The sequence below is a fragment of the Oryctolagus cuniculus genome, chromosome 21 (genome assembly GCF_051225735.1).
Source record: "Oryctolagus cuniculus isolate XC-2025 breed Fujian yellow rabbit chromosome 21, ASM5122573v1, whole genome shotgun sequence".
Taxonomy (NCBI): Eukaryota; Metazoa; Chordata; class Mammalia; order Lagomorpha; family Leporidae; genus Oryctolagus; species Oryctolagus cuniculus.
This window is the reverse complement of record NC_142887.1, coordinates 13,166,155-13,191,512: the sequence shown is the minus strand read 5'-3', so window position 1 is coordinate 13,191,512 and position 25,358 is coordinate 13,166,155. Positions and strand designations below refer to the sequence as shown.

The following is a 25,358-nucleotide window of genomic DNA, read 5'->3' as shown; positions in this document are numbered from 1 at the left end:
CCACCTCAGCTCTCAGGGCACCCGTCCCTCAGGGGGCTCAGACCCGAGTGAGCGAGCACTGCCATTCCTCCCCGCGGATTCTGTGCCCGCGAGGCACACGGGGAGTGCGAGTTGGAGGGGCCGGTGCCACGGTTCTTTGGGGGAAGCTAATAGGAGCGCAGAATCCAGAGAGAGGTAGTGGGGAGGCGGTGACTCGGGACCCACGGGTCCCAGCATCCACACCCCTGATGCGTCTGGGGCGCAGACGAGATCCAGCGGGGACAGACAGAAGCGTGAGGGGGTGCTGATGGGGTGGGGGGGACTTTATTCTCCACTGCTTGCAGCTGACAGAAGCTCAGAGTCTCAGACGTGTCTCCTTACTGTTCTGTGACCCCCACCCCCTTCCAAAACAACACTTTGATCAGCGTTCTAGGTTGTGGACACTCGAAGAGAATCAGCTGCAGTGGCTTCAGGGTTTTGGTTTCATCCTGCTTTCCCAGAAGCACTCTGGGCCCTGGGATCCAGACTGGAGGCCCCACAGAGCAGGGGCTGCGGCTGCTGGAGCCCCAGCAGGGTTCCTGATCCGTGCTCCGGTTCCCAGGGCCAGATAAGGGGGCATGAGACGGGAGACCAGCTCTCGGCCCGTCCCTTTCCTCCCCGCCCTAAACAACCGGAGGACTTGGCACAGAAACGTCTTCTATCCCAGGCAGAGCTGCCGGGCGCGGTGCCAGCCTCATGCAGGCCGGGCCTCCCCAGGCACACCGCTGGAGCCGGGCGAGGCTGGCGGGGTGAGGCTGCCTGGCTCCTGCAGCCCGGCAGGGCTAGGCGCGGCGCTTCAGCTCCATCTGGGCCACCGTCCTCCGGTGCACCTCGTCAGGGCCGTCGGCGAAGCGCAGTGCCCGGGCCCAGGCGAAGAACTGCGCCAGTGGGTAGTCGTTGCTGAGGCCTGCTGCCCCGAAGGCCTGGAAGACACGGGGGGGGGGGGGGGGGGGGCCTGAGTCCTCCCGTGAGGGCCCCGCACCCGCGGCTGCTGTGAATGGCGGGTGCTCTCCCAGGGATGTCCCCACCCGTGACCACTGCAGCTCTGCAGGGCGGCTTCCACTCCCAGGAAAGCCCCGGGTTGGGGCCAGGCATTGGGATTTGAGGGGAGGCGGCCCCGGGGCGTCAGTGTGAGGTCAGCTGCTCGCCAGCTGGGTGACCTGGACAAGTCCCCCCACTTCTCTGGGCTCTGACTCCCAATGGGGCTAGGGTTGCTCCCACGGGGGAAGCGAAGAGCGCGTGCGCGGGGAGTGGGGGCTAAGCAGCGGCTGTCGGGCACAGCCAGAGGCCAGGAGGCCTGTCCAGCCCGGGCTCACCTGGATAGCACGATCGATCACTCGGGAGGCCGTGGACGGCACCACCAGTTTAATCATGGCAATATCTAAAGCAGCGGCCTGCAAGGAGCAGGAAGAGAAGCAGCGCTAGAGCCCCGAGGGCAGGGTGCTTGGGACAGCTGGGTCCACAGGGGGCAGCAAAGACCCAGGCTCAGCACGGGGCCCTGCGGCGGTGCCTGCCGGTGCCGGCCCAGTGCCTGAGGACGGAGGGTGCGGTGCTGGTAACCACGAGGGCGACTCGGAACGGGAAGGGGCGCCTGAAACCCTCCCACCAGCACAGAGGGCCAGACAGGAAGCAGCTGCTTCGTTCAGGACCCCAGCCCCGTGGGGGCCTCCAAGCAGTGGGGGCCAAGGCCGGCCAGGGCCGCAGGAGACCGAGCTGCCAGGATCTGCCGCCGTCACGACATTCGAGTGAGGGGTCCGAGAGCTGCCGGCATACCCGGCACGGAGCCTGGGCCCGCCTCCTGACAGTCTCCCGGCCAGGGGGAGGGGCTGCCCCCAGAAGGCTGGACAAGGCAGAGGTCAGTGAAGGCCATCAGACCTGGAGATGAGTGGCTGGTGACAATTGAAGCTACGTTTGGATTACGGCTGGTAGAGGCCTCTTTTCCATTTGTTGGACACCTGCACCAGTGGCCCTGGGAGTACAAGGCCCTGTCAGGCCTCGGGAACCAGTCCAGGGAAACAGAGAGGTCACCCTCTTCTCGGACGTCCTTCCTGTTTGAAAAGCTGCAGGGTGGGTGTGGGCACAGAGGGTCAGGCTGCCACCTGAGATGCCCACGTCCCAGACCGGAGTGCCGGCTCAGGCGCCGGCTGCTCCGCTTCTGATCCAGCTTCTTGCTAATGCGAGATGGTGACTCAAGGGCTTGGGCCCTGGCACCCATGTGGGAGACCCAGTTGGGGTTCCAGGCTGGTCTAGACCTGGCCCAGCTCTGGCTGTTGTGGGCCTTTCAAGAAGATGAGAACAAATACACATTAAAAATATAGACATATATAGCACGTGAAAATAACATTAAAAAGAGAAAAAGGTTGGACTTTTAGAAAAAAAAAAAAAAAGCTGCCCAAATAGCTCCAAGCAGTGCGGACAGACTTTGAACGTCGGGAAGCCAGACTTTGTCCAGTCCTCGTTGTGGAATGACGGAAGACCCAGCTCCCCCACCTTGACCTCAGCCCGCCCTGCCCACCTTGTTTCCCGCCACGTCCATGAGGTGCGCGGCTTTCAGCACCAGCAGCCGCGCCTGCTCGATCTCCACGCGGGACTGCGCAATGTCCGCCAGGATCGTGCCCTGCTCCACCAGGGGCTTCCCGAAGGCCACGCGGGACTTCACCTGTTGACACAGGGCCCCGGGGCTAACACCACGCAGGGCTGAGGTGGCCGTGCGAGGTGGGGCTGCGTCTGCAGAGGTGGAGGAAGCATGCAGGACAGGCACGAGCAGGAGGGCGGAAGCAGGAGCGTGGGCCGTCTGCCAGTTCGCCAGCTCTCTGGCCACAGGCGGTCTCCAGGGAGATCTAGACTCCGACAACATTCATGGCACGGTGGCTGAACAAATTGCTTCTAAGAACCCTGTATTCCAGCGAGCCAGGCGCCTCCCGGCAGGCCCCGACACCAGGCTGGGGCAGCTCTTGTAGTTCCAAGCCAGCATCTGGCCCAGCGCTGCTGCAGGAAACTGGGGAACCACAGTGGGGCCTCGCAGGACGCAGGCGAGGGCGCCCTCTGCTGACCGAGGCCTGGCTGCACATCCTGAGCGCTCCTGCGAGCAGCTAGGTGCCACCTCATGGGCAGTGGGGATTTTTTTTTAAGTGAGAGCCACAAGGCGTCAGAAAAGATCAAAAGTATTGTTCCCCTTGTTTTATTTACATTTACTGAAAGCTATAAAAATAATCCATTTTTAAACCAAAAAACCCACAAAAATACCTAGTATCCATCATCCAGTCATGCATGGATCTCTTCCAGACTTTCTGTGTGCATATCCAGACACAGCAGCCGGCACAGGGGTCTCATGAAAGTGGAATTGAAAGATAAGTTTATTTTGGAGCAAATGTTTTTCAAATCCGTGCATATAAGGGGTCTTCAAAATTTTATGGAAAATGAATGAATATTATCAAAAACAATTATATACAGATTTCTAAATTTCTTTGCACCAAAATAAACATCTTTTAGAAATAAACATCTCTGGGGGCTGGCACTGTGGTAGAGCGGTAAAGCTGCTGCCTGCATGCCCATAAGGGCACCAGTCTGGTCCTGGCTGCTGTGCTTCTGAGCCAGCTCCCTGGTATGGCCTGGGAAAAGCAGTGGAGAATGGCCCAAGTGCTAGGGGCCCTGCCACTCAAGGGGGAGACTCGGAGGAGGCCCTTGGCGCCTGGCTTCAGCCTGGCTCAGCCGTTGTAGCTATCTGAGGAATGAACCGGAAGATGGACAGTCTCTTTCTCTGTAACTTTCAAAATCAATACATTTTATAAATATCTTTTAATTTCATTTTCTCACAAATATTTTGAAGTACTTTGATATGTACAATTTATATTTTACAAAAAAAAAAAAAACCAGCAAAATATATTGCTGTGTAGCATGCTTTTTTAAACTTTAAGAGTATGGGGGGGGGCGCGCTGTGGCATAGAGGGTAAAGTCGCCATCTGCAGTGCTGGTTCGAGTCCCGGCTGCTCCACTTCTGACCCAGCTCTCTGCTATGGCCTGGGAAAGCAATAGAAGATGGCCTAAGTACTTGGACCCTGCGCCCATGTGGGAGACCCAGAAGAAGCTCCTGCCTGGCTCCTGGCTTCAGATGGGTGCAGCTCCAGCCGTTGCAGCCATCTGGGGAGTGAACCAGCAGATGGAAGATCTCTATCTCAGCCTCTCTGTAACTCTGCCTTTCAAATAAAATAAATAAATTGTAAAGAGAAGAGTATATAGTGGGGTAGGTGTTTGCCCTAGAAGTTCTGACACTGGATAAGACAGCAGCCTCTCATTCTGAAGAACCTGGTTCATGTCCCACACCCCAAGTCCAGCTTCTGCTAGTACAGACCCTGGGAGGGAACGGGTGATGGTTCACGCTGGGCCCCTGCCATCCATGTGGGAGACCTGGATGGAGTTCCTGGCTCCCGGCGTTGGCCTGCCCAGTCCTAGCCATTGCAGGCATTTGGGGAGTGAAGCAGCAGATGGGAGTTGTCTCTGTCTCTGCCTCTCAAATAAGGAAGGAAAGACCAGAGCCCATTTCTGGATGTTAAGAACTAGATTCCCAGGGCCAGCATTGTGGGCAGCCAACCCCGGCATCCCACAGGAGTGCCGGTTCAAGCCACCCAGGTAGAGTCCCAGAGGGAGTTCCAGGCTCCTGGCTTTGGTCTGGTCTAACCGTGGCTATTGCAGGCATCTGGAGAGTGAACCAGCAGACGAATGATGGATCATGGATCTCTGTCTCTTCCTCTCTCTCTGTAACTCTGCCTTTCAAATATACAAATCTTAAAAATTTCCACAGCATCTTTTAGATTTCACTGCACACCCATACCGCGGTGTATTTGGCCCGTCACCCACTGTTAGCCTTCCGGGTAGTTCAAACACTGCCAGTATAATCAGTATTGTAGTGCACCTCCTAGGGGCATCTTTCACTAATGACTCCCTGGGAACACAGTCCTGAGCAGTGACCATGCTTCGGCTATGCGCTTTCTCAGGATTTCTGATTTATATGTGGAGTCGCACTGCTGGGAGCCTGGCCTGAGTTCAATGTCCCGTGAAGCTAAAATACTGCACCCGGCCCCCTAGGGTGGCATGGTTTATTTTCAGAGAGAAACAAAAGAACAGTCTCAACCAACAGGATATAAATCACAGCTTTGTGCAGCGATCAGAGTGTATCTGACTGCTGTTTTTTTGTTTTTTTTTTTTTTTTTTTTTAATGTTCATTCGATATTCTTTTGAAAGGCAGAGAGAGAGTGAGAGAGATCTGCAGTTGGGAGTTGTGGTGCAGCAGGGTAATCTGCTGCTCAGGACAGCTGCATCCCGCATCCACCACACTGCCACTCTGTCTTTGAAATCAATTTTAAAAAATGAAGTAGAGAAATTGTCCATTTTCACTCCTCAAAAACCCACAACAGTCAAGGCTGGGCCAGGCCGATGCCAGGGCCAGGAACCGCATCTGGGTCTCCCACGGGGGAGGCAGGGACCCAGTTCTGAGCCATCACCAGCTGCCTCCCGTGTCATCAGCAGGGAGCTGGCTCAGGAGTGGAGCCACTCTGACACGGGATGTGGACGGCCCGGGCAGCAGCCTCCGCGCCGCAACACCGCCCCTCCGCTCTTTACAGAGCCTTTCTTTCCTTTCTTTCCTTTCTTTCTTTCTTTCTTTCTTTCTTTCTTTTTTGACAGGCAGAGTGGACAGTGAGAGAGAGAGAGACAGAGAGAAAGGTCTTCCTTTGCCATTGGTTCACCCTCCAATGGCCGCCGCGGCCGGCGCACCGCGCTGATCCGAAGGCAAGAGCCAGGTGCTTCTCCTGGTCTCCCATGGGGTGCAGGGCCCAAGCACTTGGGCCATCCTCCACTGCACTCCCTGGCCACAGCAGAGAGCTGGCCTGGAAGAGGGGCAACCAGGACAGAATCCGGCGCCCCGACCAGGACTAGAACCCGGTGTGCCGGCGCCGCAAGGCAGAGGATTAGCCTAGTGAGCCGCGGTGCCGACTTATAGAGCATTTCTTTTTTTTTTTTTTTTTTTATATTTATTTGAAAGGCAGAGTTGCAGAGAGGCAGAGGCAGAGAGAGAGAGAGGTTTTCCATCTGCTGGTTCATTCCCCAATAGCCACAAGAGCCAGAGCTGGGCCAATCCGAAGCCAGGAGCCAGGAGCTTCAGCCGGGTCTCCCACACAGGTGCTGGGGCCCAAGTACTTGGGCCATCTGCTGCTGCTTTCCCAGGCACATTAGCAGACAGCTGGATTGGAAGTGCAACAGCCGGGATTTGAACTGTTGCCCCTATGGGATGCCGGCACTGCAGGCAGCAGCTTTACCCGCTACACCACAGTGCCGGCCCCCTAAATACCATTTTTTGTGAGATATTTGTTTTGGTCTCAAGGGTTTGCTTCCTACTTGTGAAATCACTACCAGTGATTTGAATTGCTGTCCGTGGTAGGTGTCTTTTATGTAGGCTCCCAATGAGAGAGAGAGTCACAGCAAAATAGTATTTTCCGGACACGTTGTAGGAGGAGGGTGACAGAGGGGCAGACGCTGGAGTCCCAGGGATAAAAATGAGTTTTTAAAATGAACAGGAGTTCTCCCTGCTCTCTGCTATTTAACCACGCGCTGGGAACCTGAGTGGCTCTGGGCAGCCCGTGACCCTCTGGACCTTGGAGCCTGCCCTAGACCTGGCCTTGCGCTTCGGGTCACTTGGCCGGAGCGGGTCACTTGGCCGGAGCGGGGCCCTTGGGCTCTGAATTTCATAACCGCAGCAAAGCAGCACACGTGGAGTGAAGGCAGCGACAGGGCTTCCTGGCAGGGCTCAAGCTGACAGCAAAGCAGAGGTGGCTCCGCCTCCGGGCGGGGGGGGGGGGCACTCACGCGGGTCTTCATGAGCGCCAGCGCCCTCTCGGAGTAGCCGATGAGCCTCATGCAGTGGTGGACCCGCCCGGGCCCCAGCCTGCCCTGGGCGACCTCGAAGCCGCGCCCCGGGCCCAGCACCACGTTCTCCCGGGGCACACGCACGTTCTCAAACCGGACTTCGCCGTGGCCGCCTGCAAGACCCAAACACACCAGCCTGAGCCGGCCACCAAAGCCCTCTCCTGGGCTGGGGTCGGCCCGTGCCTCGGGCTCATCTGCTGCCCCGGCACAGGCTTCTATGGGGACACAGGGCGGGCAGGAAGGAGGCGCCCATTACAGATGGAAAGTGAATCACTGATGTCTAATGGCAAACGGCTGTTTTGCCGTTACTCTGACAAACAAAATGGCTGAAGCTGACAGCCCCTAGACGTTCAGGATTCTAACAGGGTGGTGGCCCGGGGAATCCCCGAAGTGCACACTGCTGCCAGGGAACCCCGTGACGGGCCCCACCCACAGCTCTGGCCCCCGGGTCACTCCTAGGGTCACTCCGCACACTGGGGCCTGGTGGACGCTTGCGCCTCTGCCTGGGCTCCCCGGGGTGTCTGTCCCCCGGGGTCCTGCTCCTCTTCTGAGTGTACTAGAGTCAGCTGCGTGGATGCCTGCTGGACATCTGCCCGTGTGGCTGGGTTTCAAGGTACGGGACTGACATGCAGGCGTGCGAGGCCCTCCAGATGTCGCCGTACCCTGAGATGCAGGAGTCCTGAACTTGAGCAAGGACCAGACCCACCCAGGGCGCCCCGCCCGCAGGGGTCTGACCTGGAGCGTCCTCCAGCCCGTACATCGTCAGAGGCCGGATGACTTTTACCCCTGGCGTGTCCATGGGGACCAAGAGCACGGACTGCTGCTGGTGGCGCGGGGCGTGTGGGTCTGTTTTCCCCATGAACACGCAGAGCTGGCAGCGTGGATCCAGGATGCCTGCCAGGAAGGGAGAGAGACGCCAGAGCCATGACACTTGCCATCACCTGGTCCCGGGCAGACAGAGCCGGGAAATACTCCCTGTCATTTGACAGTACTTGCGGGCTTTCAGCCAGAAGTAAGAGCAAAGTGGGTTTTGGCCCAATGAAGAAGGAATCCAACATCATAAGCATTTTTTTTTAAGTGTCTTGTGGAGTTGGAAATGGAATTTAAGGACAAGAGGCTGAGGACTGTGGCCTGGTCGGCTCTGTGCACACAGGTGTTGGAGCAGACGCTTTGGGCACCAGCCAGCCCTCTCACTCTGGGTCCCTCTCTGCGGCCAGTGACTGGAGTTGCTGCCCCGAGTCCTGCCTTCCTGCCCTGTAAAACGGGGTGACCCCACCTGCCTTCCCGCCCTGTAAAACGGGGTGGCCCCACCTGCCTTCCCGCCCTGTAAAACAGGGTGGCCCCACCTGCCTTCCCGCCCTGTAAAACGGGGTGGCCCCACCTGCCTCTCGGGAGATGAAAGCCTCTGGAGTGCTCATGGGGGCCCTGCAGAGGTAACCCCAGAGAGGGCGGGGCTTTCGCCAGCCCTTGGGTTGTAACGCACCTGACCCGGGAGCGAGGGATGTGGCCGCCACCCGTCCCTAGCAGCTGTCCCCTCCGTGAGGCACACGCCTGTCATCGGTGTGGTCTCCTGAGAGACAGCACGCCCCCGCAGGGCCCTCTCGTCCCCGGGGGTGTGCTGCCCTGCCAGGCATCTGACACAGCACCGAGGGCACTGAGGAGCCAGTTTCAGGCCAGATACCTGTGATCCACCACTTGTGTCCGTTGATGACGTAGCAGCCGCCCTCCTCCCGGATGGAAGCCTCTATGTTGGTGGCATCGGAGGAGGCGACCTGCAGGACAGCGTTCCACTCAGCCACGGTCCCGCTGGCAGCCCAGGGCCCCGCAGTGGGGGCCGCCCTAGCGAGGTACCTGGGGCTCGGTCATCGCGAAGCAGGAGCGGGCCTTGCCCTGCAGCAGGGGGAGCAGCCAGCGGGCCTTCTGCTCCTCACTGCCGTAGCGCACCAGCAGTTCCATGTTCCCCGTGTCCGGCGCCGAGCAGTTGAATATCTGAGGAGCAAAAGGGCGCCCACACGATGCCTGCGTCTGGTGCAAACGCCAGACACCCCGGAAGTGCCGGAGCAGGACCCCTTCCAGTCACCCTCTGACAACCTCACGAAGCCCCGCCTCTCCATCGCACATTTTGATTCTAGAATTCCAGAGCCCCTGTCTAGGTGAAGTGGAAGGAGGCTGGGGGCTGGCCCACTCCCGTCTTCCCAGGTGACTCCCATCCCTGGCCTGTGCTTGCCCTTCCTCTCTAGGGAAAGTTCAAGTTCACACAGGTGCCTCGCTCTCCTGTGGGGAGTGGGACTGGCAGAGCGTGGTGTGCTCGCCCCCGAGGGCATGACGGAGCAGGTACCTCGGGCGCCGGCAGAGACGTGCCCATGAGCTCGCACAGGTGCGCGTACTCCACGTTGGTGAGTCCTGCCCCGTACTTTTTCTCAGGATCAGTCTCCAAGGGTAGGAAAAGGTTCCAAAGTCCTTCGGCCTTGGCTTTCTCCTGTTATGGGAAAGTATGTCAGGACTGGATTTTATTTTTACAGCGGAAGAGAAGGATGGGGCTGGGAAGGAAGAAGAGAGCCCGGATGCAGCAGGTGCCTAAACTGACGTGAGCCGGCCCTCAGGCTGGGTCTCTGCCTACAGAGGTGTCTGGGGAGCAGCGAGTCCCGCCCGGGGCTCCCCCTCCCAGACGCACCCTCTCCACGGTGAGCAGCATCCCCCGGCACCTGCGGCTGCAGCCCCAGCCAAGGCTGAGGTTGAAAAGGGGGACCCTCCCTCCCCCGACAACACACACACAAGCTCCTTTATGAGGCCAGAGGCCAGCTTTGCTCTTGGGACAGGAACCTGTTCCTACATGTCTGTCACTCAGAATGGAGAGCCAGGCAGTGTGCCCTGGGACGAGGCACTCAGGCCTCCGTCAGACCCAGCCCGGCCACAGCAGTGGGGGGACGCTGGGTTTCGTTCTTGTCTGTGAGATGGGACCGTGAGCAACCTCCCTGACCGTCAGGCGCTGCAGTGCAGCCCCAGAGACGGACTGCAGATGAGGGGGTAGAGGAGGAAGCCGTAGGCGCTTCTCAGGACTCCGGATGGGACAGACTCCAGAGTGGGGCTCCTTCCGAGGCGAGGCGAGGCGAGGGCCCGGCCACCTGGAGGGCAGCGCCCGGGCCGCTCACGGCGGAGCTCAGTGCACACGGCTGTTCCGATCTTCCAGTGCAGGAAGGCGGAGCTGGCTGGCCCAGGGCGCTCCCGTGCCCACTTCTTGGCCAGGGAAGGCCTGGCCAGGACCCTGACAGTCCCTCTACACCACAGCTGAACTGGGGCGTGGAGTGGCGGGGAGAGGGGGAGAAACACCCTGAGTAGGACTCTGGTGCTGCTACCAAGAGAAGGGGTGGGGTGGCAGACACCGGGCAGCCCGAAGCCAGCCAACGTCCACAGCAGCCACACCTGGGCTGTGCGCAGATGGACTGAGGCGCCGGGGCAGAGGTGGGAGGGCTGCGGCGAGCCCGGCGATCCGGGTGTGTAACTCTCGTCACCGCTGCTCGCTGGGAGGGCCCCGGCCAGCCTGGCTCAGTGTCATGCGCTTCCACAGTCCCTCATGTACTCATCTCCCTCTCTGCTGTTGATTGGGGCAGGGTGACCGTTAACGGAACAAATGGACGGGAAGGGAGGCGGAGGCAGAGAGGGAGTTCTGAGAAGGAGCAAGGAGGAAATGGACGGGCTGTTCACTTGAAGGGTCAGGGAGTAGAACAGGATCTGAGCCAGAGATCTGGATGGAATCCAGGTGTTATTCCTGGCTGCGTACCCCACACAAACCTGTTCCTTTACCTTTAAATTGAAGACACTAACGGTTACGTGTCCAGATTGTGAACCGCAAGGTAAAGAGCTGAGCGCTTCTCATTTATGGGCAGTAATGACACTTTGGATGAAAGTCTCAGGCCACGATTTCACCAAGCTGGCAAAATCGCAGCAGAATGTTTAGGGAGGGGGTTTTGCTAGGTGTTTCTTTAGAGTCTGGTGTCGTTGTGCCGCTGCCAGCCAGGAGGAAGCATGCTGGGAGGGAAGAGGAGGGGAGCCCAGGAGAGCTCTATGGGCCAGGAGGAAGCGCGCGGCCGGTGTGAGGGGGCCGGGCACTCGACACATGTGCGATGGGAGCACACCCTGGTGACAATCCGACCGTGTTTATTACGCCTCGAAGTGGTCTCATTTTTGGACCACTGTTTCACTGCAGAGAATGTCTCCTGTGGCAACAGTGAATGCACAGAGGAATACGTAAAAGGACACACAGTGCACCTGCTGGCAGAGGGGCCCAACCCCCTTCCTAACCGGGGACCTCTCTCCCCGTCTGAGTTTTGCTGGGGCAGGGCCAGGTACTGCACTGCAGAGGCAGAAGGGGCATGGATCTAGCGGCTTAGACCAGGCCAGCTGGAATCCCCACCTCAAACCCCAGGGCTGTGCCCGTGGCCTGCCTCCCCTGGCTTCTGTCTCAGGAAGTCAGCTCCTCCCTCAGGGTCCCTGTCCACGCTGCTGCCTGTTTTTTTTTTTTTTTTTTTTTTTTTTTTGAGATTTACTTATTTGAAAGCTGGAGTGGCAGAGAAAGAGGAGGGAGAGGCCGGCGCCGCGGCTCACTAGGCTAATCCTCCACCTAGCGGCGCCGGCACACCGGGTTCTAGTCCCGGTCGGGGCGCCGGATTCTGTCCCGGTTGCCCCTCTTCCAGGCCAGCCCTCTGCTGTGGCCAGGGAGTGCAGTGGAGGATGGCCCAGGTGCTTGGGCCCTGCACCCCATGGGAGACCAGGAAAAAGCACCTGGCTCCTGGCTCCTGCCATCGGATCAGCGCGGTGCGCCGGCCGCAGCGCGCCGACCGCGACGGCCATTGGAGGGTGAACCAACGGCAAAGGAAGACCTTTCTCTCTGTCTCTCTCTCTCACTGTCCACTCTGCCTGTCCAAAAAAAAAAAAAAAAAAAAAAAAAAAAAAAAAAAGAGGAGGGAGAGAAGCATGAGATCTCTGTCCACTAGTTCACTCCCCAAATAGCTGCAACAGCTGGGGCTGGGCCAGGCTGAAGCCAGGAGCCTGGGGCTCTGTCAGGGTCTCCCAGCGGGGTGGCAGGGACCCAAGCACTTGGGCCACCTTCCACTGTCTTCCCAGGAGCATTAGCAGGGCGCTGGATCAGAAGTGGAAGGCAGGGTTGGTGCTGTGCAGTGGGTTACCCGGTGTCTGCAATGCCAGCAGCCCCTGTGAGTGCTGCTTCAAGGGACCAGAGTTGGCTTCAGGACTTGCACCTAGACTGCCAATGGCCTTCAGCCAGGGATGGGAGTGGCCCCACCACTGTGGGGCCCCTGGGAGGCAGCTGTCCATGTGCTGATGTGGAAAGGGGCTATGCTATTAAGACGCAGAGAACGATTCCATTACAACATGGGAATAATACCACATGTTAGCAGATGACAAAGATGCTGGGCCCATCAGCAAACTGCCGACCTGGCTATCTCAGAGGGCGGGGAATCTCAGAGAACTTTTACTTTCCACGTTAGTCCTTCGGTCATGTTTGAGCTTTGTTAACTTTTGCAATTGGTTTGTAACAAGAAAAAAAAAAAAACTGATGATGGTATCTTTTTTTTTAGAAAAGAGGTGATGCTTACATTGTTCTCCTGTTGGTAGCAGGTGGGGACGGGCACTGCAGCGCAGCGGGTTAAGCCGCCACTTGGGAGGCTGGCATCTGTATCAGAGAGCCAGTCAGAGTCCTGACTCCTCCACTTCCCATCCAGCTTCCTGTTAATGTGTCTGGGAGCAGCAGGAAACGACTCGAGTCCTTGTGTCCCTGCCACCCAGGGGAGAGACCCAGATAGAGTTCTGGGCTCTTGGCTGTGGCCTGGCCCAGCGCTGGCTGCTGTGGCCATTTGGGAAGTAAACGAGCAGGTGGAAGATCTTTCTCTCTGTCTCCCCCTGTCTCTCTGCCTTTCAAATATATATTTTAAAAGAATCTCAAGTAACTTACAAACTAACAGAAGCCCAGGCTAACCCTGACTGAGGAGTCAGCTGCAGCGGCGTCACTGAGATGCACCTGATCTGGCCGCCAGCTGTGCCGCTGCAGACTCTAGACTTTGTGCATAACTTACGCACGGCACAAGCCCGCCTGTCCCTGGTCCCTAAGGCACAGACACAGCTTCCTCTGCCTGGGCCGCGCAGGCACACCTGAGCACGAGCAGAGTAACAGAGAGCCCAGAACAGTCAGCGTGGGCCCCCAGCCTCCTCAGTGCCTGGGAGGGGCCGCCGACAGCCTGTGTTACCTTGAGGTCCTCCACCAGCGGGTGCGGGCTCCATCTGTCCGCTGAGGCCTGGTGCCTCTGCAGCTCTGGCTCCGCGGGGTACACGTGCTGCTGCATGAACCGGGCCAGCCGCTCGTACAGCTCTCTGGCGGCTGGGGAGAGGCCCTCCGGAGAGAAGACCAGCGCTCCCGAGGCAGCTCCTGCAGCGGAGCTGTAACTCCTCGTGCCTGTGCGGCTCGGCGGGGGCCGCGGACCGGCCCGTGTGTGGTGGGACCTCGTTAATGGTCTCGTGGCTGGCATCTCTTTGAACACCCGGAACCCTTCTTTGACGGCGAAATCCCACGCCAGGTCAGCCATAAACTCGGTCAGCTTCCCACTGTCCTCAGCAGAGGCTGAGCTTGCTTGCCCTAAGTGGAAGCAAAGAAAAGCAGTGACTCCTCCCAGCGTCCCTCATCCTGGCGTCAGCCTGGGACAGTGTGGTCGTTCTACCCGCAGCTGCAGCCGGCCCTGAGCACCTGCTGCGTACTGTGCTAAGAGCTAGTAGAGCTCGCTGATTCCCAGAGCCACGGGACACTGGGGTGCTCCCTCTGTGGGAAAGGCAGGGAGTCTCAGAGAGGGAGGAGACTTGCGTGTGCTGCGAATGAGCGGCTGCGAGCCACAGGTCTGCTGGGCCTGCCGGGCCCCTGCGCCCCACGCCTTCTTTCCCTAAGAAGCAAAGCGTCATCAGCGACACCTCACGTCACGTCTGCTGTAAGAAATCCTGCATGATCCTCAGGCAGCCCACCAGGAAACGGACAAGCACCACAGCAGGGGCGTGTGCACAGCACAGCGGCTAAGGCCCACGTGCCACATCAGAGGGTCTGGGTTTGAGTCTCTGTCTGATTTCGAAACCAGCTTCCTGCTAACGCACAAACCCGAGCACTTGGGTCCCTGCCACCCACACTGGAGATCTGGATTGAGTTCCAGGCTCCTGGGTTGGGCCTGGCCAGAACTTGGCAGTTGTAGCCATTTGGGGAGTGAACCGGTACCTGGAAGATCTCGCTCTGTCTCCCTGTCACTCTGCCTTTCAAGTACATGAAAACCAATAAGAATTTTATTACTTCTCTTTTTAAGGTTTATTTAGTCAAAAGGCAGAGACAGAGAGACAGACAGAGAAGACATTTCTCACCCAATGGTTCCGCCAGGTCTTGGCCAGGCCGAAGCCAGACGCCAGGAACTCCATCCTAGTCTCCCACACAGGTGGCGTGAACTCAAATACTTGTGCCATCATCCGCTGCCTTCCCAGACACATTAGCAGGAAACTGGATTGGAGGTGGAGCAGCCAGGACTCGAGCTGTCACTCCAACATGGGACGCTGGCATCGCAAGCGGAGGCTTAACCAGCTATGCCATAGTGCCAGCTCCAATAAGCATTTTTTAAAAAGTTATCAAATTTCGAAGGATACATATAAGTATGTCCAGACACATCCTTATATATGTGTTTCTCTCTGTGTGTGTACACGTGTATGTATTTAATGATAAACAGTTGAATTAACTGAATCTTTAAAGAATTCTGGGCCGGCGTCACGGCTCACTAGGCTAATTCTCCGCCTGCGGCGCCGGCACCCCGGGTTCTAGTCCCGGTTGAGGCACCGGATTCTATCCTGGTTGCTCCTCTTCCAGTCCAGCTCTCTGCTGTGGCCTAGGAAGGCAGTGGAGGACGGCCCAAGTGCTTGGGCCCTGCACCCCCATGGGAGACCAGCAGGAAGCACCTAGCTCCTGGCTTCGGATGGGTGCAGCGCCGGCCGTAGCGGCCATTGAGGGGTGAACTAACAGAAGGAAGACCTTTTTCTCTGTCTCTCTCTCACTGTCTAACTCTGCCTGTCAAAAAAAAAAAAAAAAAAAAAAAAAAAAATTCTGGCCCAACCCATCCCTCCAAGGCCTGGGCGGCCAGGCTGGGCGGGCTTCTGGACAGAGCGGCCATTCTGCCTGTGACACAGGCCCTCCTGGCTCTTCCGGGCAGCCCCCTTACCTGTGAGCGCCCGCTTGTAGACGCCCTGTAGGATGGCGGCCACGCGGAAGAGCGAGAAGGCCAGGTAGAAGTTCCAGTTCTCGACGGCAGGGATGCCCATGTGCAGGCAGTACATCTCGAAATACTCCCCTGCGGCAGGGATCCCCAGCTGGGTCAGGTCCTGGTCACTGAAACCTGGGAGGAGAGGCAGAGCCGGCCCCGCCGTCAAAGGCTTCCATGCAGATGTCCCCACGACCTCCAGAGATTAGTGTCACCGCCAGGTCAAGGGCTCCTTCTCCCTCGGATGGCTGGGGACGCAGGTGGAGGTTAGCAGCCACAGTCTGGCTCTGAAAGGCTTCGGGCTCAATTAGCGGCAAAGGAGGGAATGAGGCCTCCAGTTCTATCTCCCCCGCCCCCACAGTTCAGGGCGGCTGTATAGTGTATTCAGCCAGTGACTTGATTAAAAAACAGCATCGAAAGGGATCCCATCAAATTATGGAAAACATAAGAAACAAAACACTTCACTGAGTCTTTTAAAAATTATTTGAAGGACCAGTGCCGTGGCATACTGGGTTATCCTTCCGCCTGCAGTGCCAGCATCCCATATGGGCGCCAGTTCTAGTCCTGGCTGCTCCTCTTCCAGTCCAGCTCTCTGCTGTGGTCTGGGAAAGCAGTGGAAGATGGCCCAAGTCCTTGGGCCCCTGTACCAACGTGGAGACCAGGAAGAGGCACCTGGCTCCTGGCTTTGGATTGCTGCAGCTCCGGCCATTGTGGCCATTTGGAGAGTGAACCAATGGAGGGAAGCCCTTTCTCTCTGTCTCTCTCTCGCTGTTTGTAACTCTACCAGTCAAGTAAATAAAATCTTTTTTTTTTCTTTTTTTGACAGGCAGAGTGGACAGTGAGAGAGAGAGACAGAGAGAAAGGTCTTCCTTTGCCGTTGGTTCACCCTCCAATGGCCGCCGCGGCTGGCGCGCTGCGGCCGGCGCACCGCGCTGATCCGATGGCAGGAGCCAGGAGCCAGGTGCTTTTCCTGGTCTCCCATGGGGTGCAGGGCCCAAGCACCTGGGCCATCCTCCACTGCACTCCCTGGCCACAGCAGAGAGCTGGCCTGGAAGAGGGGCAACCGGGACAGAATCCGGTGCCCCGACCGGGACTAGAACCCGGTGTGCCGGCGCCGCTAGGCGGAGGATTAGCCTAGTGAGCCGCGGCGCCGGCAAATAAAATCTTTAAAAAAATTATTTGAAAGGTAGAATGACAAAGAAAAGGGAGAGACAGAGATCTTCCATCCACCAGTTTAAATGGCCACAGAGGGTAGGCCGAGGCCTGGGGCCAGGACCTCCATCCCGGTCTCCCATGTGGGTGTCAGGGGCCCAAACACTTGGGCCATCACCCACTGCTTTGCCCAGGTGCATGAGCAGGAGCTGGATCGGAAGAGGATCTGCCAGGACTCGAACTGACGCTGTTGATGTGCAGGCGTCACAAGTGGCAGCTAACGTCGCTTTGCCTGGCGTGCCTGCCCCATTCACTGGGTGACCACATTTTCATGATTTACAAGCAAGTGAGGGATTCTGTTCCTAGGAGCCGGTCCTGGGAGTATACCTTGTATATAACAAAGGTATCACTACAACACGTTCACTGCTTTTGCAGAAGAGGGCTAATATTAAAAAACCGGAAACAAATGAAATATCCAAATAGAAATTGAACAGAATTTCTTACTTCTATACAATGAAATCCCATGCTGTCATTAAAGACTGTGTAGTAGAGGAAATATTTAATGGCAGGAAAAATGCCCAAAGTATGTAAGTAAGAGAAAAAGTCATAGCATCATACAATCACACTTTTGTTTTTAAAAAGTGTACTTATAGAGGCAGGCATTTGGCCTGGTGGTTAAGGTGCTGAGTCCCACACTGGAGTGCGTGGGTCCATACCAGCTCTGGATTCTCACCCTGGCTTCTGGCCCAGCTTCCAGGTTAATGCAGACCCCAGAAGGCAGCAGGTGACGGCTTGAGCATTTGGGTTCTTGGCACCCATGTGGGAGACCTGGATTGAGCTCTCGGTTCCCACCTTCATGCTAACCATTGCGGACTTTTGGAGAGTGAATCAGTAGATGGAAGTTCACTCTCTGTCTGTCTGTCTTTCTCTTTGCCTCCCAAATTTAAAAAAATGCACATAAAAGGTAACAAGAATAGATAACAAAATATCAGCAGGGATTTTCTCTGGGACTAGTAATGATTTTAACTTTTTCTTTTTCTTTTGCTCTCTGCTAGGTCTATAACATTTTTACAATAAACTTGTATTTCTAATCTAAAAAGTTAACTAGAAGTTAGCTGTGTGCTGTGCACACACAGGCGTGCTCCTCACTTACTGTGCACCCTACACGCACTCCCCCAGGGTGACACGAAGACGTGCCAGTTACGTTTCTCCCGAGGACCAGGGCCTCACTGTCACGCCCCAGCCCGACTGCAGACCGCTTCAGTTTGCTGCTGCAGGCTTTGAGCAAGGAGCTGGCTGGCCCAGTCCGCCCCCTGCAGCAGCTCCTACCTCGCAGCATGGGGAAACTGGACGGCAGGTAGTGCGCCAGGCAGCTGTAGGCCACATCGGCAAGGGGGTCGCCCAAGGTGGACAGTTCCCAGTCCAGCACAGCAAGCACCTCGGGCTTTTCTGGATGGAACAGCAGGTTGTCGAGCCTGAAAAGCCAAGGAGGAACGGAGAGACGCAGCCAGGGGCTGCGCGGGGCCTGCGCGGTCCACCTGCCCTTCCAGGCCCGCTCCCCACCCGCCAGGGCCAGAGCTGCGGCTTTGCCCTCTGGCTCCCCGCTGCACGCAGTCAGTCGGAGACACCTGCAGGAGACGGGAAGGGCTTGCTTAGTTGTCCCCAGCCCCTTCTCTGCAGACGGCCATGGCTTTGGAGCCCTCCCCACGGACACGCTCTCTGGGTCCTGGTCATTACTTCCTCCTGGTGATGGTTTTAAAACAGATCTGCAAATTCTTTGGCTCTCCTCCCACAGCAGGCGGAGTCTAATCCCTCACCCCCTGAAGCTCCTCACTGCTACCAGCACACCACAGGAGGAAGCAATCACAGGGCCCCAACCAGATGGGGCCTGGACACGTGAGCCAGCTTCTGCCCAGGCCGCTCACCTGTGTGGCTCTGAGACCACGCTGGACAGACCATGCAGGGAAGCCCAGAGACACACAGAGGCCCCCTTTTACTTCACACCCAGTAAGAATGTCCACTGCTGGCCTGGCTCTACCATCCCTCCTCACAGAGGTGCTGCCTCCCAGGTCAAGGTCTGCAGATGCGTTTGGCTGTCACAGTCAAGGTGGGCAGAGCCCAGGGATGACGCCCCCGCCACAAAGAGTTCTCTGACCCAAGATGTCACAGCACCCAGGCAGAGAAACCCCGCCCTGGCAGGCCACGCCCAGGGAGGTGCTGGGGATGGGATAAGTCCCCACTGGAAGCTGCACCAAAGGGCTTCAATGCCCTTCCCCCGATTCTGCACACCCATAGAGCGGTCTTCCGGGCGGCCGTGTCTACCTGAAGTCCCCGTGCACCACCGTGGTCCTCTGCTGGCGGGGCAGGTGCTGCGGCAGCCACGCGGTGAGCCTCTCCATGGCTGCGATGGTGCTGGTCTCGGAGGCGCGGTACTGCCTCGTCCAGGTTTGCACCTGACGGGCAATGTAGTCCCCTGAGGGGGAGGAGCAGGTTGACCAGGGAGTGCCCCTCCCACAGCAGCGCCTGCAGTGCACAGCTGTGGGACTTCCCGGGGGCTCTCCTGGCGCCCCCAAGGTGAAAGCCATGGGCCATTTCGTCTGGGTGGGATCAGTGTGGTGTGGGCGTTCTTCCCAGCCACACACTTCCAAGCCCAATCCCAGGCCCAGTTAGAAATCCCCTGAGCTCCCTAGCAGCCGTCAATGAATCCCTTTTCGGACTGGGCGTTTGGCGTAGCTTCCCATTCTGGAGAGCCTGATTCAAGTCCTGGCTGCTCCACCTGCTGTCCAGTCTCTTGCTAAGGAGCACCTGGAAGGCAGCAGGTGATGGCTGAAGTCCCCGGGTCCCTGCCACCCTTGGGGGACATCTGAATGGAGGTCCTGCTCCTGGCTTCAGCCTGGCCCAGTCTTGGCTGCTGTGGGCATTTGGGGAATGAACCAGCAGATAAAGGTCTCTAAAAATGAAAAAAAAAAATTTTTTTTTTTGACAGGCAGAGTGGACAGTGAGAGAGAGAGACAGAGAGAAAGGTCTTCCTTTGCCGTTGGTTCACCCTCCAATGGCCGCCGCGGTCGGCGCGCTGCGGCCGGCGCGCTGCGGCCGGCGCACCGCGCTGATCCGAAGCCAGGAGCCAGGTGCTTTTCCTGGTCTCCCATGGGGTGCAGGGCCCAAGCACTTGGGCCATCCTTCACTGCACTCCCTGGCCACAGCAGAGAGCTGGCCTGGAAGAGGGGCAACCGGGACAGAATCCGGCGCCCCGACCGGGACTAGAACCTGGTGTGCCGGCGCCGCAAGGCGGAGGATTAGCCTAGTGAGCCGCGGTGCCGGCCTAAAAATGAAAATTTTTAAAAATCCCTTTTTGGCTCCGCACCAGCGGCTGGCTGCGGGCATGGACTCTGTGGCCGACTGCCAGGGGCCGCTTCCCAGCTCTGCCAATCTCAGGTTCCTCCACCTTGCTGTGCCTTCGTGTCCTCATTCTGAGATGGTCCCCATAGAACCCTTGGGAAGATAAGACTCGCAAAGCCCTTGGACCGGTTCCCGGCATGTCGTAAGTGCTCCAGGAGGAGTGTCTGGTACTATTACTCAGTCGCTCGCTCAGAAGCCTGGGCGAGGCCATGGTCTAGGGACTGGAAGGTTATGTCTGTGAATATAAGCTGGAAGGGGTCACGAAGAGGTGAGCCAGCTCAGGCTCCATACTTGGCTTGACTTCTCCAAGCCTCCACTGCTTCACTGACCCAACAGAAACGCTGATACCTACATCCCACAGAGCGGCTGCAAAGACCGAACGAAATCCACACATCACATGCCCCAGCCAGTGCTGGCACACACGGCTGCTCAGCGGAGCCTAGACAGCTCTATGGAATTTCGCGTCCACAGATCCAGCTATGGGTTCGAGAAACCTGCAATTTATCAGGCTACCTATAAAATAGCTATGTATATGCCACCATTCATGTAAATAGAGGGTGTATGTATGTATTTATTTATTTTAAAGATTTATATATTTGAGAGGCAGTGAGAGAGAGAGGGAGGTAGGGAGGGAGGGAGGGAGGGAGGATCTTCCATCTGCTGGTTCACTTCCCAAATGGCTGTGCTAGCTGGGGCTGGGCCAGGCCAGAGCCAGGAGGAAGTCCATCCTGCTCTCCCATGTGGAGGACTGCAAGCCATCATCTGCTACCTCCCAGGCACATTAGCAGGGAGCTGGGTTAGAAGTGGAGGCAGGTGTCCCACGCCACGATTGAACCCACTGCACCATAACGGCCACCCCATGGTATTTAAGTACATATAAATGTTTAGGTAGGTTTAGACGTTGGTTTGTGTGAGCATAGACTACCTCCAAAGGTTACCTAAGGAGCTGGTCACCCAGGCTGCCTCGGGGCAAAGGAGTGCAGTGGCAGTGCGGACAGCTGGGAGGAAGACTTCATTGCGTCCTTTACTCTGCTTTCTGCTGTCCGTCCAAACACGGCAACACTGGCCCTGGGCCACGTGAAATCAATCAGATTTCTGCTTTGTCTCTTTGTGCTAATAGGTCAGTGGAAGGAGCATCGGAACAGTCCATTCGCAAATTTAAAAAATGTGGGGCCAGTGTTGTGGAGTTAACAGGTTAATCTGCCACCTGCAGCGCGGGCATCCCCTGTGGGCGCCAGTTTGAGTCCTGGCAGCTCCACTTTTTTTTTTTAAGATTTATTTTATTCATTTGAAAGACAGAGTTAGAGAGAGAGGTAGAGACAGAGAGAGAGGTCTTCCATCTGCTGGTTCACTCCCCAGATGGCTACAACAGCCGGAGCTGTGCCAGTCTGAAGCCAGGAGCCAGGAGCTTCCTCCAGGTCTCCCATGTGGGCCCAAGGACTTGGGTCATCTTCCACTGCCTTCCCAGGCCATAGCAGAGAGCTGGATGGGAAGAGGAGCAGGCGGGACTAGGACCGGTGCCCATATGGGATGCCTGCGCTTCAGGCCAGGGCTTCAACCCGCTGCACCACCATGCCGGCCCCCCGGCAGCTCTTCTGATCCAGCTCCCTGCTAATGTGTCTGGAAAATCAGCAGAAGATGGCCCAAGCCCTTGGGATCCTGCGCCCATGTGAGAGATCCGGATGAAGCTCTGGGTTCCTGGCTTCAGCCTGGGCCAGCCCTGACCATTGTGGTCATCAGGGAGTGAACCAGGAGATAGAAGCCCTCGGTCTCTCTCCCTCTCCCTCTCTTGTAACTCTGCCCTTCAAAGAAATAAAATGTCTTAAAAAATTAAAAAGAGGTAAAGGACTTACTCGGATGGGAGAGTACATGAGACAGCCTTCCATAAACTGTCATCTCTCCATAGCAGGCATCACACAGCTCATGACTTCACTTGCTTCAGGCTAGCTAGTGTCTGTCTGTCTGTCTGTCTATCTATCTATCTATGACAGAGAGAGCTCCCACCTGCTGGTTCACTCCCCAGATGCTTGCAATGGAACCGAGCCAGGCTGAAGCCGGGACCTGGGAACTCTATCCAGGTCCCTGATTTGGGTGGCAGGGACCCAACTACTTGAGCCATCACTGCTGCCTCCCAAGGTCCGCGTTAGCAGGAAGTTGGACTCAGGAGCTGGAGTGGCGGGTCTGGCTCAAGCGCTCTGATATGGGACGTGGGTATCTTATCCTGCCCAAGGCCTTACCCTGCCTCATTCAAAGCACTAGGCTGCTGCCACCTCATCTGCTGCCTCCCTCACCCTGTGGGGGAGACAGGACAGAGCTCTGGAACTCCACCTCCTTCCTGAGAAAACTATGACGAGAGCCGGCGCCTTGGCTCAATAGGCTAATCCTCCACCTTGCGGCGCCGGCACACCGGGTTCTAGTCCCGGTTGGGGCGCCGGATTCTGTCCCGGTTGCCCCTCTTCCAGGCCAGCTCTCTGCTATGGCCAGGGAGTACAGTGGAGGATGGCCCAGGTGCTTGGGCCCTGCACCCCATGGGAGACCAGGAAAAGCACCTGGATCCTGGCTCCTGCCATCGGATCAGCGCGGTGCGCCGGCTGCAGCGGCGGCCATTGGAGGGTGAACCAACGGCAAAGGAAGACCTTTCTCTCTCTGTCTCTCTCTCACTGTCCACTCTGCCTGTCAAAAAAAAAAAAAAAAAAACTATGACGAGATAATGTTACGTACCCAAGGTCATCAGACAAATGGCCATCTGATTTCTGGTCCCAGTGCTCTTTCCACTTTAAAATAATGGGCCAGCATGGCGCACATCTGTTGGCTCGACCTGTCTAACCTTGGTTGGCCCTGTTATTGATTACTAGGGCTGCCAGATCAAACACAGGACGCCCTGTTCTACCTGATTCCCAGGTAGACGACACAGGTTAGTGTAAGCACTTCCTGAGGGGACCACCACAGTGCAGGGAACCCCGCTGAGTTGGTACCTGTGGGTAGTGGCTTACTACGGACCTGCTGCACTAGGAAGGGGGCACGGCGAGGAGCCCCTCAATTTGAGGAGGAAGTTGGCAAGCCTGTTAGGTTGTAAGTTATCACTAAATCCTTAAAGCTGTTGGTTTTGGGAATTCAGATCGTGTGTCCAAGAAAACAAATTATTCATTGTTTATCTGGAATTCAGCCCCAACGAGGCATCCTGCATTTTCAGTTTGCTGAGTGTGGCACCTAAGTTTTGCACAGTGAGATTTCCTCTGGAGAAACTGTCTTGGTGTGGCTGACACCCCCTCCCTGGATTTACAGAATGGGAACCCAGGACCGCTCAGATCACTGCACCCCCTAGCCAGTCGCTGGCACCCAGCGGGGCCCATGACCCCACCCGGGTTTCTCTTTGCCCTGGGTTTGAACCTGGCAGCCCACACCACTGAACCAAATGAGGATCTGAAAATGAAACCAAAAGAAGAGCTGAGAAGAGAGAAACTGAGAACGACAGCCCGCAGGTCCTGCAGGCCCCAAGGCCTGATTCCTGCACCTTTCAGTCGTGACGGCCAGTCAAGTTCAAAATTCGAACTTGGCCAGTTTGGACTGGGTTTCTGAAATTTGCAACTCGAAGAGTCCTGCCCCATAGGGGAACTGTTTTCAGGAATCGGGTGCTGCAAGCGTCGTATCAGAACACGCCGTGGCTGTGCTCGGAGGAGGTGTGGGCAGCGAGGGCCCCCTCGAGTCTGCGAGTCTAGGGGCTCAGACCAGGTGCCCGTGGAGAGGGGGAACTTCCATCCCAGGGCAGAAATGTGTGGGGAAGCTGACGGACATCGCACGCACAGCACGACCTTTGATAAGATCCTGGAGAACACACACACGTTGGGTCACAAGCAGCGGAGGAAGCAAACACAGCTTAGCTGAGAGATCTCTTCCCTGTGGCCAGGAGCCCACCCTGGTCGACGGTCAGATCGCCTTTCGCAGAAGCGGAATCTTTGGCTCAGGCAAAAGTTTCCTCATACAAACACAGACCTGTGGCGGTGGTTATGAAACCGCGTGTGCGTTTGTCAAAACTTGGAGACTGAGTCAACCTCAATTAACCCAAGTTTTAAAAAAAAGGGGGGGGCCGGCGCCGCAGCTCACTAGGCTAATCCTCCGCCTTGCGGCGCCGGCACACCAGGTTCTAGTCCCGGTCGGGGCACCGGATTCTGTCCCCGTTGCCCCTCTTCCAGGCCAGCTCTCTGCTGTGGTCAGGGAGTGCAGTGGAGGATGGCCCAAGTGCTTGGGCCCTGCACCCCATGGGAGACCAGGAGAAGCACCTGGCTCTTGCCATCGGATCAGCGCGGTGCGCTGTGGCCACCGGCTGCGGAAGCCATTGGAGGGTGAACCAGCGGCAAAGGAAGACCTTTCTCTCTGTCTCTCTCTCTCACTGTCTAACTCTGCCTGTCAAAAAAAAAAAAAAAGGGGGGAGGGAAAACCCTTTGTCAGCAAATGCTGACAAAGATGAAGAACTGGAACTTCTGATATTAAAAACTAGAAAAAGGCAGAAACAAAGTATGTGAGCACAAAAAACAAAACAGACTGCCGGAGTGGCATTTAAAATCCCTGCAGAAAAGAATATTCAGGGGAAAGGGTAGGAATGGAGAAGAATGTGTCTTAAACACCTTTGACCAGCAGAAGAAAGAAAAATGGAAAACGGTTTAGCGAGATAAAAGTTACAGTCCAGGGAAGGATCTGTCCAGGATAAAATGTCCACTTAAGCAGCAGCTCCATTAACATTCAACTGGATTTCCTCGGAGGGAGCCAAGTCCACCCTGCTTCCAGCCAGCGCTCGGGGCGCTGGTCCCGAGGCCATTCCCGTCCTGGGAGCAGAGCCGCCAGGGAGGAGGCAACCAACAGAGACACGCGGCTCTGGCTCACCTCGCTTCCCGTAGTCTTCCAGGCCGGCGGCCTGGGGGTCCACGCTGTGGATTTTGCACAGGACTCTGTTCATGGCAGTGTATATGGCTCTCCTCTGGCTTGGCTCCAGGCCTGGCAGCGAGGGGTCTTTGTAGACGTGGCCGGGGCAGTACTCCATCAGATAGAAGGGGGTCCCGATGACACTGGCAGGGACACAGGCAGAGTGTCTCAGGGGCTCAGCTCACTCTGAGGTGGGCGGATGGTCACAGCATTGCTGTGTGCAGAGTCTGCACGCTGGTGAGCTCACACCCGGTGCGCTGCACGTCTCCTTTATCCTCTGCACAAACGTGCAGGGCACTGAGCCTCGCTCAGCTGATCCCCCTCCACACCCCCTGTCTGTGCTCCCTACGGGCATGCCTCTCTCTCCTTTGGTTCATCTGTAGAAGCCATGGGCACGGGCTAAGTGTGACAATGTGGGAAGCAGCATGGTTGGCAGAGGGGCTTTGCGGTAAGAGGGCAGCAGGTGCAACTCCCACCTCCGCCCTTGGCTAGCAACGTGGCCCTGAGATACTTGAAAGCCTCTTCCAAGGGCAGTTGTAAGAACTCAGGGAGCAAATACACGGGGGTGCCGGGCATGGCGTCTGATGCCAGTGAGGGGCCCACAGATGTCCCTCTGTAGGGTGTTACTGCTGTAGGGTGATTGGTGGCTCGTGTGGC

At 57.1% G+C, this 25,358-nt stretch overlaps 1 protein-coding gene across 3 annotated transcripts in view; it reads right to left on the bottom strand.

Moving 5' to 3' along the window:
• Positions 1-287: 287 nt before the first annotated feature.
• ACAD10 (acyl-CoA dehydrogenase family member 10) overlaps positions 288-25,358 on the bottom strand; it is a 48,409-nt gene continuing 23,338 nt past the window's right edge. For all 3 annotated transcript variants that reach the window (XM_051826814.3, XM_051826816.3, XM_051826813.3), the window contains 13 exons: positions 24,663-24,844; positions 18,705-18,855; positions 17,712-17,857; positions 15,192-15,365; positions 13,203-13,588; positions 9,278-9,418; positions 8,791-8,928; positions 8,621-8,711; positions 7,675-7,833; positions 6,880-7,052; positions 2,534-2,677; positions 1,335-1,412; positions 288-941 (listed from right to left, as the gene is read on the bottom strand). In XM_051826814.3, coding sequence (XP_051682774.3) covers positions 801-941; positions 1,335-1,412; positions 2,534-2,677; positions 6,880-7,052; positions 7,675-7,833; positions 8,621-8,711; positions 8,791-8,928; positions 9,278-9,418; positions 13,203-13,588; positions 15,192-15,365; positions 17,712-17,857; positions 18,705-18,855; positions 24,663-24,844 — 2,104 coding nt within the window. In that variant the 3' untranslated portion in view covers positions 288-800. The remainder of the gene's footprint in view (positions 942-1,334; positions 1,413-2,533; positions 2,678-6,879; positions 7,053-7,674; positions 7,834-8,620; positions 8,712-8,790; positions 8,929-9,277; positions 9,419-13,202; positions 13,589-15,191; positions 15,366-17,711; positions 17,858-18,704; positions 18,856-24,662; positions 24,845-25,358) is intronic.